This window comes from Sylvia atricapilla, chromosome 1 (genome assembly GCF_009819655.1).
Source record: "Sylvia atricapilla isolate bSylAtr1 chromosome 1, bSylAtr1.pri, whole genome shotgun sequence".
NCBI classification, from domain to species: Eukaryota; Metazoa; Chordata; class Aves; order Passeriformes; family Sylviidae; genus Sylvia; species Sylvia atricapilla.
In genome coordinates this window covers 78,813,989-78,833,145 of record NC_089140.1, presented here as the reverse complement: position 1 = coordinate 78,833,145, position 19,157 = coordinate 78,813,989, and the positions used below count along the sequence as shown (strand labels likewise).

Below are 19,157 nucleotides of genomic sequence, written 5' to 3'. Positions count from 1 at the left end.
AGCGCTTTTTATATTTACACAGTATGCTTAATGGTGTTACTAGAAGACATGACTCTCCTTTTTTCATCTTACTCAAACTAAACTTTGCTCCAGAATAGACTGAGGTTGAAACAAAGAGAAGGGAAGTGGAATTGGCTAGGTTTTTGGATACAAATTCATCATGACCGAAGTAATGAAACTGTAGTCTGTGCAAGCTTTGGAAGGAAGGTGGCATCATTTTGAGGGTACCAGTGCATGGGAGGGCAGAGGAGGCCTTGCTCTGGCCACAGTGCTGCCCGTTCATTCACATCTATGAGGTGTGTGCTTTTTGATTCAAAAAACCTTGTTGATAATCGTCTCACTTTATCTCACAACTCACAGCTGGAAATACACTTTCCTCTGCATTGCCCAACATGGGAGGGTGTCCACAGCACAGCCCTGCATTCATTTTGTCTCGAGGTAGACCCTGAGATCACAGCCCTGGTCCTTTGGTCACATGTCCCTCCTGGGTATTTGATCTTTCTGTGCTGGTGGTCTCCAGGTTAAATTTGCATGTCACAAAAAGGCTGCTTTCTCCTCTGCATGTTGTTTCTAGCAGCAGAGCATCTTTTGGATGCCCCCATCTGAGTGTAAAGGCTTAATCCATTTGGCTTGTGCATCTTTAGTATTTTTATTGTGTCATTATAGCACAGCAGTGGTCAATGTAACAGGTCTGGTAAAAGATATGAAGTGCATTCAGGTCACTATTTCCATATGCTGCTCGTCCTGTGAGAGTTGTGGAGGACACTTTTAAATCTGAAATGAGAAACACTCTCAGTGGCTGCACACTCAAGTGTGTAGTGGCTTACTGCTGGTAGGACTGGAATTCTGCTTCCTAGCTCAGCTTTTCTTCTCTCTTGAGTTTTTCAGTAGTGGTAGTTTCTTTGCTTGGAAAAAAGGATGGAATTTAAGTCCCAGTGTTACTGAAATAGCACTGAGTGCTTGACAAAAGTGAGGCAGAAGTAGGCCTTTATGCTCTATTAAGCTGTGTATAGACATTTTTCTCTTGTTCATTTAAGAAATAGGGCAAATGTTAACAGGGTAGTAGTAGTTGATGTAATTTTATGAACATGTGGGAAACTTGGTTTTGCTGCAAGGAAGAATTTATTCTGAATCAGAAATTAATTCCTTTATAACCATAGGATAGAAATGGGTATTTGAAGCTTTTAAAGATAATTATATCTAATGAAAAAGAAAATGCAGACATTTAACATCTTAAATGCCACTAAAAGGCCCTGGAAGACAAACCCCAGGGTTCTTAACACCTTAGGGTTTTTGTTTTTAAAAAGACACATTCTTTGTGCACTGCATATCCTCAAAGCCAAAGCTTACTGGCAGACATACACACACAAGCTCCTTTCTATCCCTAGACATAGTTGGTAGGGAACACCATTGCAACATTTGGCCCTGTACAAATAATAGGTCCTTCAACAGCTCTGCCTGTGGTAGTGCACATACTGCAATGCTCTGCTGAGGGACAGGGGCAGAAAGAGGAATTTGCAGTTTTTACACGCAGAAACCACGTGCCTTTCTTTGCCTGAGCCTTCTGAAAAGGCAGACTGCATGTCTAAAAGCCATTATTATAAAAATGAATAAATAACTTGTGAAAGAGTGTGATGGATGTTTTACCCTAATAAAATAACTCTGTGCTGTTGGGTGAAGTATTTACTCAAAAACAATTGTTCTCTGTTTATATTCAGCAAAGTACAGTAGGGTCTTATTTAACTGCAGTCTTTCAGTAGATTGCAGAGATGGAACTTAAATGGATAGAGGCCCATGATGGAAACGCTGAAACTTCCAGGATGTTGCAGACAATTGAAATAATACCATCTCAGTGACTAATGGCATGCTCCCAAGAACTTAGGAAAGAGGTAGTACAGGATGCAGGCTCATTCAAGCAGATGTTTCTTGGTCTGTGCTATATTTAGATCAAGAAAAAAATCTGCTGAGTGAAACATTTGCCTGTCAGGGATTCAGAATTTTATTTCCCTCTCTAATTTTAATTCTGATAAGATGCAAAGAGAAGATGAAAAGAGAAGAACCTCCTTCTGTGACTGGATTGAGTTTTGTATGCAGTTTTTCTCACCGTCTGTTAGAGCTGTCTTGCCGCTGGATAAGTTCTTACTGAGATCAGAGGACTTGATGGTTTGTTTAGGGATCTTCATCCTACTTCTCTTACAAAGAATAGAAAACAACATGACTGGAAGTTGTTCAAAAGTTCACACCGAGAGAAAGTTAATAGTTTTTTAATGATGAGTTTGTGATTTTTCCCGCACTGGATTTTTGTTGCCAAGCTCTCTTTTATGGAATAATGTGTTACTTCAGAAAGTCATTGCACTGTAAAATCTGTAATTCTGCACTGCTGAACATGTATGGGTAAGCTCTAGTCTCTCTTCACCCCCTGCTGAAAACTGTTTGCTTTCTTTTGGCTTTGCTGTGCAACCTTGTACAGTCTTCAACCTTAATTTTGTATCTGAAAGCAAGGTAATTTATGTAATTTCCAGTATAGCCAGGGTTCATTCTGATTTGAAAGCTGCAGAGAAGCCAGCTGGCTACTTCCACCCATTAAGAATTAAGCTTCGCTTAGTACATTACATGAATTTCTATCCAGCTTTAATAACCTGACAGTGTTATTCATCTGTGGTGGCTTTATCATAAATTTTGTTTATAAACACCTAGATTATTTTGAGGGGAAGACTTTTGTCAAAACCTTACTTGACGGAAAATGTAAAAAGTTTATTTGGTAATGTATTAGAGTAACTTCTGCTATGGAAGTGTCACAGAGCTGTTTAGTCACTTCAGAAATGGCTTAAATTGTTCCACTTTCAACAGTGTATGAATCACAGCTAGGCAAGTAATGCATACTAATTACTGTCCTTCTCTTTCTGCACTTTTCATAAAATGTTTTTGCTTCCTAAGCAGCGGACAGTTGAGCTCATGGGCTAGGCAAACACAACATATTTTGAGCCCTTTGGTGCCTTGGGAGCCAGATAGGATGTTTATAGTGCTGCCATGCTGACCAGGCACTACGCCAGGCAGTGTCACACTTGGTTGTGCTGGTGCCCATGTGTTGAGGCAGGTGGTGTTACCTTGAACTGGCTGTGCGGAGGGAAAGGTCTGCATGTCCTCTGTTGGCTTGGTCTCCAGCATCCAGGGTGAGCTCTGAGGGAATGATTCATAAGCACAGTACCTCACCAGTCCAGGTCTTGTAGGTCGTGTTGCTTCTGCCAGATCTCCATCCAGTTGCAGAAGTGGCTGAAGTGTATGTGAAGAATAAGAAATGAAGAGGTGAGGTGTATTCCTTGTAGAGGTCTGACACAACTCAGCTGCAGAAGGCATGTTGTTAAAATTGAAGTGGCTCTCAGGCCTGTCTTGAGCTGCGGTACAGGCACTTCAAAGGGGCCCAGAGGGCAAACTTGGTACAGTTTGAGACACTCAAAATTATTTAATCCCAGTTCCTCTGTAGTAAATATCTCAGTAAATTTAGCCTTTTGTAGGCAGCACAGTAATCATGGAGTGTATGTCAGCATGTAGAGCAGCCATGTCTTCCAGCCAGCACCAAGCACGTTGCAGAAAACAGCAAAGTGTTTCTCTCAGATGTTTGTATCTGCACAGTTGCAAGCTGTACTGGTTAAGTGTACACACCAGCTTATTTGGAAGGTCGCTGATGCCCTATTTTGATGGCTCGGACATAAACTTCTCAAGCTAAGAGAGGAATAAATATGTTCTCTGGGCACTGAGTAAAATTTCCAGGTTGTATTTTCAGACTTCTTGCTCTTAAATTTCATTTGTTTCCCAGTTAAAGTTGCATTCGGAAGTACACATTCGGAAAAAAACAATTTGGATGCTGCATTGGGTTATGCTGGAATGAATGTTCACAAGTGCTTCTGACCCACTTGTTCAGTTCTGTTGATTTGTGGTCCTTTTAATAAGAAAGACTGCTGTGCTGTGGTGTTTACAACTGTGGAGTTGCATTCAGGTTTGTGACAAGCATTGTCTTTGAAGCATATGAGCAGTCAGAATAGCAGTGTATATGAGCAAACAGTTCTGGTTTGGGGAGGAGGGAGTAGTAGATTTGTAGAAAAGAGTCTGGTTAGGTCTCATTAGGTCATCCCAGTTGTGAAAACTTAGCCTATAGCTTGGTTTACTCAAAACCTACAGGAGGCATGTAAAGCTATGAGATACCACAACTGGCACTTGATTTTAAAACAAAGTTTCAAAAGAACTAATTAATCAAGACCTGGAATTGTTCTATGAGTTTTCTGTTTTAATGTAGTAGTTATGATCTGAGCATACATATACAAACAGCAGCATGAAATGGCTATTTCTGTAGAAAATGTTTAACAGAGAAATGAAGAAAACATTTGACTTTGTCTTTTGAATTTAAGCCAGTTTTGATTGCTTAGTTATGTATTTTAACAATGTTAACCTTTTAATTAGCTTTAAAAAGTCTCTAAAATTTTCAAAGACAGAGATTAAAATGTCATCAAAAGGCCTTAATACTTCTGATTGGATCAGAGTTACTCTTTTGGGATAAAAAAATCTTGTTCTTGGAAAAGCAGCAATTTGGGATGGGATGGTAAAATAGACAGGGTTTGAATGCTTCCGGTGAGAGCAGCTGTTCCAGTGTGATGTTGATGCTGCTCATGGGAGTGTTGCAGGACAGAGCCGTGCTCCTGCTGCTTTTTTTCAGTTCCACAATAAATGGCTAATGGTTTGCTGATGAGTGACTTTCACACAGGGCTTAAGATGTAACAGCTTCCATCATGAAATTGTGGAAAAGAGCACTGTAGGGTTCTTCACGTGACCAGCAGTGATACCTGTCCAGCATATACCTAGGGATTTTTTGTGCAAGCTGTGGTGCCATGGGCATTTTTGAGTAGGGATATGTGCACATGTGAAGCAAGGAGGAAGAATATTGAATTAACTAGTAGAATTGCTTATGACGATTTTTGTTGTAATAGTGTGAAACTGAAATCAGGAGGGCAAATGCCATCATGATAGAACAGTAACTTCTCACATCTGATTTGTCTCTGTATTTTGTTTTCTGAAATGCCCTTTCTTTTCTGTTTTTTTGAAGGCCACTGTAAAGTGTTATGTTGTCTGTGTGCAGTGTCAGCCTGGCAGTGCAAATGTGATGGTGGCTACAATACATCTCCCTTCCTTCCTTCCTTCCTTCCTCCCTTCTCTCGGAGAGTGTTACCATAGCATTTCTCTCCCAGGGACTCTCGCGCAGAGCTGCAGATGGGATTCTCACTATGAACTCTGTGCTGCTCAATCGGATACGCTCAGTTCTGTAGAAGGAAAATGGGGAAGAAAGGGTGACTTAGCAACACGGATAAAGCTTTCCTGGTATTTCCAAGAAGCGAAAACCTTTTTTGAAACCAAGGCTCGTTTTCATTAATATGAGGATGGGATTTTTCTATGAAGAAAAACAAATCCTCTTTCTTCCTGCCACCTCAGTCTGTTTTCTCTTGTCCAGGGAGATGGATTCAGAATAGTTGACTGCCTGATCCTCGGGCTTATATTTCTTGTATTTTCCCCTTTCTTTAGCTGTGGACGTGGCTTGAAGAGCTACAGAAAGAACTGCTTGATGATGTCTATGCTGAGTCTGTGGAGGCTGTCCAAGACCTGATCAAACGTTTTGGTCAACAGCAACAGACCACTCTGCAGGTTACAGTCAACGTCATAAAAGAAGGCGAAGATCTCATACAGCAACTAAGGTAAAACAGATTTTTATTTAAATCTCTCCCAGTGTTAATCTGATGTTTTGTGAGGTTTCTTTCTATTTTGAGGGTAGAGATGATGAGTACAAGATATGACCTATAAATAAAACTTGTAAATATTAGGACTACAGTGATCTTTCATGCTGTACTTATGGTCTCTAAACCTCTGTTTACAGGAAGCTGAGCTTATAAACACTGCTGCCACAAGAAGGAGATTTTGTTGACATTAGCTACCTTTTTAATAGAAGCAATGATGTGTTTTTGTAGTCTGACATGCAGGGCTCCGCAGCATTTTGAGTTCTGAGCAGCAGTCTTTTTATAGAGACACTTGAATTTGTTTTGCAGACTGACAAGTAATTTTATTGTAGTAAAAGCCAAGTTTGTGGTCTATTTCATTCAAAAATGATCTGAAAAAATAAGTTTGGTTCCCAGCTGCTCTGGTAGTCTCTCTTTTGTACAGGAGATTAACAAATCTGAATTTGCAAGTTTTATACTCAGGTAAAAGATTAAGTAATTTTTTTAATTAACTAATTTTGATCTTCTTTCCTTGCCAGGAAAATTCAGTAAATAGTTACATGTTACTTCCTTTTCACAGTGGAAATGTTTGTCTCTGGTTTTAAATTTTATCTTTCCTGTAAATAGAATGCCTTTACATGTTCAGTAGGCTTGTATCTTGTGGTCACATATAGTGTCCAAATTGTATGGTGTTTTTTTTTTTTTTTTTTAAATAATACTCTTTTTTCTTCCCTCTCTCTTCTTTGAAAAGGGATTCTGCCATTTCTAGTAACAAGACCCCCCATAACAGCTCAATCAACCACATAGAGACAGTCCTGCAGCAGCTGGATGAGGCCCAGTCTCAGATGGAGGAGCTTTTTCAAGAACGCAAGATCAAACTTGAGCTGTTTCTGCAGCTTCGCATATTTGAAAGAGATGCAATAGATGTGAGTGTTTGCTTTCAGACTTGCACTGCACCCCCTCTCCTCTTGGGTAGGAATGTTTATACTGAGATTGTGTAGTTGCCTTGGCATATGGCTCAAATGGCTGATAGACTTAATTCTTACCTGAAGTGAGGCTTTTGTCCTGTATGTAAGTGTCAGAAGAGCTCAGTGCTCAGCAAAGCTGAGCTTTTTCATTGGCTCTCAGTGCATCTTTAAGCAAATGTTAGGTAAAATCATAATGCATCAGTTACTTCATCTGCTAAGTTCAGTTTGAATATCAAACTACCTTGATATAACTTGTATGCCTGCAGTTAATATGAATAGGACTTAAAAGATGGTTTCATACAAGCCCTCTAAACTGATACTTTGTAGTAACAGCCCTCTTCTTTTCCAAATCAGCAGGTATTTTTTCAGCGGGCAGCTACAAGTGGTATTTGGAATTCTATCTTAATCACTGAGAATGTTCTATGGGCTGTCATTTTTTAAAAATAAAATTCTTTTCCACCTCCAAAAATAATTCAATAGCAGTTGTAGTACTGCACCCCTGCAAAAGTTCAAGAAGTTTTGAGCCTGTCCAAACTTCAAAGGGGAATTACAGCTTATCAGTTGAAAAGTTTCAGTTTGTGTGCAGGAACATGTACACAAACAGACGTGAAACTCCACAAGGAGCTTAGGTTAGCAGAGTTGCATTAAAAAACTTCAGCTAAGTTCATATGACTTCATAAAACTACTAGTGCTGTACACAGTGACTGAAGCAAATTGGTGCCTTGTAAGGTTCATGGTTATTCATTGGTAAATTATCCTGTTTGAGTTTATAACGACTTACCTTGAAATTCTGAAAACCAGGAGTTAGAGTGGTAATTTTACCCCTTTGCTTGTATGTAGTAAAAGCTGCAGCTGTTGGTTACATGTAACAGTAAAAGAAGCAGTCAGCAGAAATCTTCTCAGGACTGTAGTGATAGTGGCTCAGGTTTTTAATGTTTTGGTTTGGGTTTTTTTCCCCTCCCTTTCTGAAAATTAGGATTTGATGTCATGGCAGAAGTCTGGTTTAGCAAGTACATTGTTAGGGGCAGTGCAGAAATAGGCAGAGACAGTTCCTTGATCCTTTCCCACAGAGGAAGTGAGAGTGTGTGCTCTACAGTAATAACAACTCTGGTGTAAACGAAGGCCAAGAGGGTTTTTTTTTTTTAAATTTTGCAATTCACACTGGTCTGCAGAGAGTTCTCTACTTCACCTATGTGAGAGTAGCTTTTCTGCTTTGATCAGGTGAGAGTAGATGTCTCACATATGCTTACAATCTTTGCAGGAGTGATCAACAGTGCTTGATGTCTGTGAGATGTTCTCAGAACACTTTTTTTTGAAGGAATGGCAGCTGTGTGGGGCAGTGCATACCAGAAAATTAATGGAAGAATTAGGATAAAGGTTTGAGTGATGTTCACTATCAAGTTGATTGCTCTCTGTTGTAGGTTACATAAGCCAGTATTCTGCAGTAGCAAAAGGCTGGTTGCATGAGCCCTGCTTTCTAGTGTTCTAGTCCTTCAGTTCAGGACAGCATCTATATAGGTAGGAGTACTTCTGGTACTGCTGCTTGGTGATGCCCATAGAATTTTGCATCAAAAAGCTGCAATCCCTAACTTCACAGATTGATAGAATAGAATATAATGAGTCAGAAGGGACCCACATTGATCATCAAGTCAACTCCTGACCTTGCACAGGACAAAGCATTCAAGAAGCCCAAATGCTTCTTGAACTCTGTCAGGCTTGGCGATGTGGAGCCTGTTCCAGTGCCCAGCCACACTGTGGGTGAAGAACCTCTTCCTGATATCCAGTGTTAACCTTCTCTACCTCTGCATCATGTTGTTTCCTCAAGTCCAGTCACTGGTCACGAGAGTGAAGATGTTGGTACCTACCCTTCTACTTCCCCTCATGAGGAAACTGTAACAGCAGTGAGGTCTCCCCTCAGTCTCCTCTTCTCCAGGCTGAACAGACCAAGTGACCTCAGCTGCTCCTCATATGGCTTCCACTCCAAACCCTTTACTCTCTTTGTGGCCCTCCTTAGAATTCTCCCTAATAGATTAGTGTGTTTTTATATTGTAGTGCCCAAGACTGCACACACTTGACAGGTCTTGCTTTTTCTAAACCTGACATTTGGCATGCTTTATGTTTTGTCACATAAAACATAAAGCAGAGTACTAGTTACCTTGTTGAAAGAGCTGGTAAAATTTCTCAGTATGGTTTGGAAATAGAAATCATACTTATTTTACATCGATGGAGAATCCTTCAGGCTGCAGAGTGACTTCAGCAAAATGTTGATTGTTTTGCTGTCTCTGTGCCATGTCTTCTCTGCTTCCTCAGCAAACCATGCTTCTCTTTTCCCTCTCCCTGAAGGCAGACATCTGTTCAGAAACTTCCAGGAAGAAAATGTGGGGACTAGTTCCAGGTCAGTTGTTTGAAAGCAGAAGCTCAGCTGAAGTAACTTGATAATGAGGAGGAGCCAGATGCCAGCTAGGAATTTGCAGACCTTGTTTTGACCTTCTCCTTCCTCCAGGATTTTGTGTGACTGGTCCAGTCAATTAAGACTTGGCTGTAGGGGCAGTTCATTCAGGGGAGCATCCTGTGAGGACAGCTTTTCTCGAAGGCAAGTAGTGTTTCTGGCTTCTCTTACTGCTTGCAAAATTACACCAGCTAAAGTGAGACAAAGGGCTCCCCTAGCACTGCAGGGTTATAACCATGCAGCTGTTCTTCTGGGGACAGTGGTGAGATTTGCAGGCAGGGTAAATTCCCTTCTTCTTTCTCCTTACTCTTCCCTTATAATTTGCTGATAAAATACCTTGTTTCTTTACTGGTAAAATACTTCCTTTCTTTTATCATACAACTTTTCAGATACTTGTGTTCTTCTGAAATTGGTGTAATTGCAGTTCTGTCTCTATTTTGCCCCTTGCTCTTGGCATATAAACTTCAGCTTCCCTATCCTCAGCATGATCTTTGGTGCCATTGTTGGTGAGCTATTTGAAGGACTTCTTTTTAAATGCCTGTATTAACTAAAAGGTGTGAATGAGAAAAATAATGTAGGTGAAGATTCTCTTGCTAGTGTGATTGGGAGCATGAGGAAGGTGTGTGTGACCCCAGCCAGTGGGATGGTAACACTGGTGGCAAAGTTCACAGTCCAAAGTATATTTGTCCCATCTGTGTCTGAACATTTTTGCATGTCTGTAACTTACATGCCTTGAGGCCTATGCCAGGGCTCTGCACAGAGCATTCCACACACTCCTCAGCTCACAGCTTTATCTCAACTCTATTTTTGGACCATATTTACAAGTTGCCTGTTAAATCACATGGCTGAAAGGACGAGGATGTAAAATGCTGGGGTATCACAGAGACCTAACTCCTCTCCCTTTCCTATTGCCCTCTTTTTTTTTTTTTTTTTCTCAGCACATAATATTTATGGGGCCTTGGTGAGCACTCAGTTGGTACCATGAATGGTAGACACTAGTGAGAAGCGACCTGTGGTCCTTTATTTCTTTCCCATTCAGTATGAAAGAGTCTGCATCCCTTCTGTATTATACTCTGGATTGTTTCCTGTCAGTGTTACCTTTAAATTTAATAGAATGTATCAGTGTCAGGCAGCTCAAAATTGGCACTAGGAAGTTCTTGAATATGTGCTATAGTAAATTGTTAGCCTGTATTTATGCTGGGTTGTCCATTTCCTGAGAGCAGTATGAATTTGTGATTCAGTTTCTTTAGATTTCTGTTAGTCATTTGTTCTGTTTGTTTATTGCTGGTTGTCTTGACAAAACTTTACAAGCAAAATGGGAGCCTGCTTGCTTTAAAAGTGTTGTCTGTAAAGCAGAACTTTAGGGGAAGCACTGAAGAGTGTGGGCAGAGAGGGCTTACTGAAAGCTATTTCTGTATTATCTCTGCCTTCAGGTTTGCACGGGGGGTGCAATGACTGACATAGACCACCTTGCATCACCTAATTACTGCTGGTAAAATATGAGGGTTACTGCCCTTGTTAGGAAACTTCTCTCTGATGGTCATTGACTGCTTACCTTTTGAATGAGTGTGGAAACATGCTGACATAATTTATTTGAATCATGGGCATCCTGATCTTTTGAAGGGGAAAGGAAGGGTATTGGTCTTGTTCTGAGAGTTTCAAACTGCTTTAAACAGTATGTGTGCCATGATCTGAAGTGTAGGGTTGATTGCATGAAATAGCATGAGAAAAGCTATAATTCTTACTGGCTGCTTGTGGCTGTTCTTTGAAGGCAGCATCAGTGAAATCTCTTGGCTGAGGTGACACACAATTTTGACCCCTTCAAACTAGTTGTTTTCCCTAGTAAAGGGAATCTTAGGCGCTAGTGACTATGATCTATTTCATTATCATAGCAGTATTGACATAGTCACAGCAGTGTCACACTGTGAGCTTACTGTGTTTTTACTTTTTTCCCACTTAAATTCCTAATAAAAGAGATAAGGTTCGGCATCTGTTCTGAAGGGAGAGGGACGGCTGTTCCTTCTAAAACAGTGTCAGAAATGTGCCATGCTGAATCTTAATCCTTTGTGTAATGATGTCTAGAAAGATGGAGAAGGATGGGGAAAGAAGATGTTTTGATGGTGGAGTTTCGCAATGTTTTGTATTCCTCAGATTTCTGTTTGACAAAGTCCAACTACAAATATTTCTTCAAGGTAACTTTTGAATGTTGTTAACTGACCTGGATGAAAACAAGATGGTAAATCTGTTTTCTTAGAACTTCCCTTGTGCAGTGAGTGAAGAAACAAACATTAGATGACTTCCGCTGCTTTTAATAATAAATGAACACAGAGTTTCAGAGAGAAATTGAGAAGAGCAGAGCTGACATGCACAAGAGCAGAAAAGTGGGGTAGCTGAAAGTAAGCAATTTCTCTGGTTGGACTGTCAGGAAAACCTGACATTTCTTTAAAAAGAAGGATTAAAAGAAGGATTAAAAGAAGGGTTAAAAGAAGGATTTTTTGGGAGGTGAAGCCTGTTTGTATGTTTAGAGGGAAAACCACTCATAATGCTCAGACTGTGTGATATTTAGAGCACAGGGAAGATGAAAGGAGCTTCAAGCAATGGCAAAAAGCCTTGTCCTGTCTATATTCCTGAATATTTTGTTCATCAGCATTTTCTGTTCTCAGTATTACCCCTCACATTTTAATTTCTGCCTGTTTTCACTTCAGCAGAGGTAGCTGAGCAGGTTTAGGGATTGCAAATAGCTTAATTGTTTGGTATCTCCCATCATGACATGGTGTAAAACTCAAATGCTTAGTGAATCAAGTGGAATTTTTTGCAGAGCACCTTTAAAACAGGAAGTAACTCACTGGTGCCATGATATTAACATTAATTGCTTGATGTGTCAATTTTTTATGGCATCATGTGAGCAGAATGGAAAAAAAGCCTTCAATGAGAGACTAGCAAACTAAAGAAGCTTTATAAAAGTGATTTAACTTTTCTGTCTGCCCAGTTGTGCTTTTTTTCTAGACGGCCTGTTTTCCTGGAATTTCTCTTGCCGTTTAACTGTCTCACTAACTTTGGAGCTAATACAGCCACTTGAAAAGGGGTAGCAACATCTTTGTTTTGCTGGCAACAAATGACTTTTGTTAAATATTTATGCACTTAGATACTTGATTGCTAATTCCCGTTAAGTCAGATCTTTTGGTTGTGGCTTGCTGCATAAATAGGTACTTTCCTCTCATTTAGCACCATTCACATGAGTTTGTTCTACTCCTGAAATTGTAGAACACTGGAAGTAAGCGATACTTGTTTCTTGCTATCTATAATTTTGCTTCCCCAATGTACTGCAATAGTCGGTGCCAAAACTGTGCTAAAAATCTGGAAAAAAGATTGATTATTGGTTTGAGGGATAAGTGTGTTAGACTTTTTTGAAGTAACTGATTCATCAAATCTGTGCCATATGAACTCAACCCACTTTGATAATGAGGATTGTAAGCACTGTGTATTAGCCTTAAAACCAATTTTGTATCCTAATTGAAAGGAATATTTTGCATTTCAGATAGGCTTTGCAATATGATTTGGACAATATACTTGTATGAACAGACAAAGAACTCTTTGTTGTGATACATGTGTTAAAAAAAACCCAAAACTTTTTTAGCTACCCTTCTTTGGACATCCTACAGCAAAGAATAAAATCCAGAATTAAAATGTGAAAACTGAAGTGTAGCTGAAAAATATCAGCAAGCAAATTTAGTTCGGGCATTGCAGTAATATTGTAATAAAGTATGATTTTTGGTTTTGCTGGATTCACTGAATACCCAGCCTTTTGTGGTAAGTGCTTCTCAGTTGTCTGGCAAAAGTCAAAGGTGCACATGGCCTGATGCTTCCTGCCCACAGAAGGGTAGAGCTGGCTTTCTTGTGAAAGGGCCCAGGATTGGCATAAGTGTACGATAAGCTGGCTGTTGATGTGTGAATTATTATTACTTGGTGCAGTCTGAAGAATTAAAAAGGTATTCCAGGTCTACAATCTCCTTTAAAAGGAGAGATAAAAACGTGTTAACTTCATCTGTTTCACAAGTAAAGTGTTGATGGAGTACCTTCAATAAGGCAGGGGTACCCATAGTGTTGCAAGCACTAGTTGAAGAACTGTAGCAGTTCTCAAAGAGACTCTTTCAGAGTTTGCCAGAATTTAAAATCCGTGCTAAGACAGCCTGTGTCTGAACCATGTTACATTTGATCAGTGATGTCAATCAACAGTGAGCAACTTGAATTCCCTACCTCAATCATCAGTGCAACATTGGAAATAAACTGTTTTCTGTTGTGTAATGAGTAATTGAACATGGTCTCCTTCCTTTTTCCTCCAGATAATTTCAGACCTTGAATCTTGGAATGATGAGCTCTCTCAGCAGATGAATGACTTTGACACTGAAGATCTTACAATAGCAGAACAGAGGCTCCAGCATCATGCAGACAAAGCCCTGACCATGAATAACTTGACCTTTGATGTCATCCACCAAGGGCAGGATCTGCTGCAGTATGTCAATGAAGTGCAGGCGTCTGGTAAGATGGCTCCTTTGTGCTGTTCCGGGCAGTGGCTTTCTAGGAATTACCCAGTTGTCTCTCCATGAGGTGTGTGAAAGTAACAGGGATGCTGGTTAACTGTAAACTGGGGACATGTGGGCTCCTTCAAGAACTACATCATCAGAGTTGGCAACACTTGAAGGTGTTTAGTTTTTGAAGAGAGATTTCATTCAGGAAATCAATAAAATTAGACTAAATAAGGGAACATTAGTTTTATAGGTAGTCAGATCAATGTGGTCAAGCAAGGATTTTCAGCTTTCAAATAATGTCTTCCTGTTTTGTTCCTTATACCCCTTCATTTGGTATTTTTCACTGCGTTTGGTTGCATAGGGTAAGTATCAGACTTAAGAAAGGCCTCCCATATTGCACTTCTTAAGAGTGCAAGCTCCTACACTCATGTAAGCAAATACTCCAAGGATTAGGTTGAACTTGGAGAGGGAACTAGGAAGTTAAGTGTAGACCAGTGGAAATGGGCTGTTAGGCTTGGGAGGCTTCGTGAATCATTCCTAACAGACCATCCCGACTGCAGGTGTGGAGCTGCTCTGCGACAGGGACGTGGACATGGCCACTCGTGTGCAGGACCTGCTGGAGTTCCTGCACGAGAAGCAGCAGGAGCTGGACGTGGCGGCGGAGCAGCACCGCAAGCACCTGGAGCAGTGTGTGCAGCTGCGTCACCTGCAGGCAGAGGTCAAGCAGGTACTGCCCCCAGCAGCTGTGCCCACCCAGAGCACTGCTCCCAAAAACACAGGCGGGAAACAACCTCCTGCTGCATGAAATAGGGAGCAGGGGAGGACTTGGATTACCGAGAAGCTTCATCCTCTGTTAGCATTAAGTGCATTTTTTTTTAAACTTGCATCACCAGTCAATAATGCTGCGTGGATCTAGAGCACAAGTCACATGGGAGAAGCTGAGAGAGCTGGGGGTGTTTCGCCTGCAGTAAAGGAGACCTTGTCACTCTCCACAACTACCTGATAGGAGGGTGTGTGGAAGTAATGGTTGGGTTCTTCACCCAGGTAACAAGTGATAGGACAAGAAGGAAAGTCCTTAAGTTGTGCCAGAGGAGGTTTAGATTAGATACCAGGAAAAATTTCTTCACTGAATGAGTTTTTTAGCACTGGAACGGGATTAATGGAGGCACCATCCCTGCAGGTATTTAAAAGACGTGGATAAGACACAGAGATGTGCTTTAGTGGTGGGCTTGACAATGCTGGATTTATGGTTGTAGAAGTTCTTTCTAACCCAAATGATTCTGATATTCTGTAGATACAAGTCAAGTATTTGAAGTATAGAGTGATTTGAGCTAGTGTTAAACTCATGCTTCTGGGGCTATTGTTTGAAACATCTACAAATAGTGATAACATAATATCAACGTAGTTTATTTTCTTCGAGAGGAAAAACTAAGTTTTGCTTTTCCTGGCAATAAAGTGGCAACTTTTGAGGTCTTTGTCAGGTAAACACCTAAACCTTTGGTGAATTTGAGATGTGGGCAAAGCTGCTGAAGTAGGTAAAAGTTTAAAAAAGAAACGAGACACTAGAAAAGGTAAGAGTTTTTTATCTTGCTCACACTTGGCAGCATCACAGAAGCTTGCTGCAGTCTGTTGTATTACTGTGGCCCATAATGAGACTGAATGATAACTCCCAAATTGCAAAGTAATATGAAAGGGGTCCAGCTAGGACTAGGAAAGATGAATAAAAGGGTCCCAAAGTATTTTCAGGCAGTGGTTGATTGCTCTACAGTAACAAAAGCTGAGTTCTTGTGTGGTCTTGAATTAAAGGAATGCAGAAAGCTGATAGTTGTCTACTGTCAGTGCTATATAGGCATCAATCAAATACCTGATGTTCTATTTCAAGGCTTTGCATACTCTACTGAACTGTGTTGTATCTGCCTTAGCACTTATTCATCCTGGTATGTGCAAATTGCAAATTCCTCCTTTCACATGAGTAATGGTTGAGATAAAGTTGTTGCAGATCAGGACAGTTTCTGTACTCAGTTGCATTTTATCTTGAGGATGAAGGAAAAGAGTGCACATCTGCAAAGGAAGGAAAAAAATTAAAAGAAATAGTGCCAGCTGAGGGACTCTCATCCCTTTATAGTACATCAGTGGGTTTGGGTGGGATGGGTTAGTAAGAAGAAAAAAATTGTCAATTTCCATGATACTGAAATAGTATTTAGTAAAAGAACAGAACATAATACTTCGGTAATATTTCAAAGAGACACTAAATAGTTATTTATATTGCATGCTCCCACAATAAAGTGAGTGCTTTGGTCCACTAGCTTTTTTGTATGCAAGTTACAAAAAGGACACACATGTTTAAAACCTGTGTTTGAAACAAATGTTCTGTATTTTGGCAGAAACAGGCAGATTATGAACATCATAGATCCTAGAGGAATAGCACTATTGCATTTCATATGTGATTTATAGGTCATTCTATAAGCAATTTTTAACTTTCTCTAACCACTGGTAGCCCTGACTGAAACTGAAGTTAAATTCAGATTTTTAGAAAGTAATGGAAAAGTTTATCTTATAATAAAGGTATGGGTAGTATACTAACATAACCAACTGTCTTTTCTTGGTAGACTGGGATTTGGAAGAAAAAAGCATATTCTATTTTGTATTTCTAGAGCACACCTCTATCAAGTGGGATTTTATGTTGAATTAGGCCACAATATGTGTGAATTTTTGGACAATCATACATGAACAACTAGCTGACAGAAGGCTCATGTATTGCTTTTCCAGATTTTACTGTACAGATTCACTTGCAATACTTGCTCAGCCTGAGGCCTGAAAATTGAATGGAACTCAATCTGAATGTTAAAACATTGTCTCATAGGATTTCTTTTAAACCCTTTGGAATGCTTTAAGGCTACTATTAGTTTTGTGATTTCAGTTGCCTTTTCAGAAAACCACATCTGATTTATTTTGATTTTTATTAAGCATGATTAAGGAAGCATGATCCTCTCCTGTCTCCTCTGCACTGGGAAAAACTTTATAGGTCAGCAGGTCACAGTAGGTGCTTTACCTGAGAGTAAAATGAAGTGGTAAACCTCCTCTTCAGTCTGTTTTGTTTGTGTTTGGTTGCCTGAAGCAGTAAACGCATGGTTTTCCTGTCCAATTACTGTGATTTTCTGTTAGATTTATTGTTGATGAACTGGGTGTAAGCATATTTATTATGTAGATGGGATACTGTTTCCATAGCAAGAATGCTAACAGTATTTCCATTTAAATTTTTCCTGCCAAAGCAGCATTACTGCTGTTGATTTTCACACACATGCAGGCGCACACATGTACACGCACACATATATTTATATAAAATATAATATATAATATATATAAAAAATGAAAATATGTAGCTTGTAGTCATGTGAAGAGGTTAGACTGGAACATTGCAGGAATTTAGACAAATACTTGCAAAGTTTCTCTTCTCTTCTTTCTAGGTAGTGAAACTTGGTGCTTAGTGAATTTTTATCAAATAAGCACAGAGTGTAACAAAAACATTCGGTATTGCTTCTTCCTTAACTATTTTACCAGTTCTGCTTTGAGGCATTGGAGTTTTGTATATCAGGCCTCAGGACTAGTAAGAAGCAGAAGAGCCAGAAGACAAACAGATGTTAAAAGAAAACCTGCAAAGAATATGCTTGTCAACTTGATGTGTAATAGGAGCAGAAAGAGCAAAAGCAGATAAAAAAATTACGGTGTAGAAAAACCATGGAAGATAGGGGGAAGAGAATGCTGACTGAAATAAAAGGGACATCTCTATGTGGGGAAAACAAAATGGAAAGGAAAATGTGACCACTTTTTTTACAGGGCAGGGACATATGAGTAGGTGGAGGCAGAGTAATATTTATGAGAATGTCTGTCTCATCCAGAACTCCAGCTGCACATTTGCCAGACAAACCTTCTTTATTAATCACCTAACATACAGCTGCTGGATTACTTATTGCTACAATCACTCCCACATACTCGCTTTGTAGAATGAATGCATTACTCTGCTTAAGGTCAAAATCCCTGCCAAGCTCCTAACCCAGTCCAGTTGGTTTCAGTATGCTTTTCAGTGCAATATTTTCTGCTGTTCTGATCAGAGTGTGATCAGTATGTTCTTGGATATATAAATATTCGTTTATATATGTACAGTGGTGTACAGATACTTCAGCCCTCAGGGATACCTTGAGCTGCTTTGTGTTTTCACTAGCAGATCTTTTAGCTTCATGCTTGAGCTCTGACTATCCCAAAATACTACTCAGGAAGGGTATCCTGGCACTCCATGCAGTGCCATATGGATATGAAAACATAGCTAAGATAGCAGACTGAAGCAGGTTGTCTTGTGATCATGTTTAGTTACAGTCAAAAATCTGTCCAAGAAACTAATCCTAAATCAAACATTTATCTGCAGATCTACCTATATGATCTTTTCAAGTGTCCCAAGTAACTCAAATTCTGTCTCTTTTCCGCACCTTTGCTGATGCTCTAGGGATGCTTTTCTAGCTTGTTGAAGGCTGCAGGGGGAAAGATGGGGGTTGTGATCCACTCAGGGAGGTGGTGGGAACATAAAGACATGCCAACAAACCCTGAAGGCAGCTCTCCTGGAAGGAGAACAGGCTCCGTATTTCCTAGTGCTTATATTTTTCCTGGAGTCAGAGCAGAGGGAAAGGGAGAGTACTGCTGGCAGATTTCCTCCTGTGAGTTTCACCAGCTTGTGCACTTGCACCCTGACCTGCACCAAGCAGGAGGGCAAGTCTTTGTGTTTGGAATGGTGTGTTCTGTTCTACTGCTCTCTGGTGTAAATAATGGAATGCCAAGTCGAGGAGCTTTCAGTTGGTGCTGTTTAAGCATTCTCATTCATTAAAATTCTCTGAAGAAGGCTGGATGTATAAGAACCCTAAAAAAGGTGTATTTTGTTACACCATACCTGGAAGAACTACTTTTTAAGGTAGAGAAGGAACCTAGAAGAATTTTTGTAGGATAAAATAAAAACAAAAAAAGGAATTTAAAAAACCCCATTTGCCTCTGTGTTTTGCAGACAATGTATAGTCCATGTTTAGTTTCTAAACTAAACTTCCTCAGAAGCTGCCCTTTTTCTTGCTCCTGAGCCTTACCCATGCTTTCTCCTTTGAGCGTTAAAAATCCCCAGGTGCCTTAGCAACTTAAGAACTCCCAGCTTCTTTCATGTGCCCCCCAGGCTGTGATCTGCAGGTGTCACCTTTGCAGTAGGAGAGGTTGTTCCAAAGTAGGAGCCATCTTCCCCTTGCTTGCAAGGCTGCACCTGAGCTAGTGCTTTCCCCCCAAAGGACCAGAATGTGCACTCAGTTACACATCTGGCATGCTCTCCCTTCTACATTGTAGGCTTACTCTTTTCTACAGACTCCCAGAATTTGTATAGGAGAATACAAATACATGCTATCAGGGTGAAAAAACACCCCAA

General features: G+C 40.1%; 1 protein-coding gene across 1 annotated transcript in view; it reads left to right on the top strand.

The window, feature by feature from the left end:
* TRIO (trio Rho guanine nucleotide exchange factor) overlaps window positions 1-19,157 on the top strand; it is a 243,989-nt gene that overhangs the window by 116,516 nt on the left and 108,316 nt on the right. The window contains exons 12-15 of the mRNA XM_066326466.1: window positions 5,572-5,741; window positions 6,511-6,685; window positions 13,520-13,715; window positions 14,266-14,432. Coding sequence (XP_066182563.1) covers window positions 5,572-5,741; window positions 6,511-6,685; window positions 13,520-13,715; window positions 14,266-14,432 — 708 coding nt within the window. The remainder of the gene's footprint in view (window positions 1-5,571; window positions 5,742-6,510; window positions 6,686-13,519; window positions 13,716-14,265; window positions 14,433-19,157) is intronic.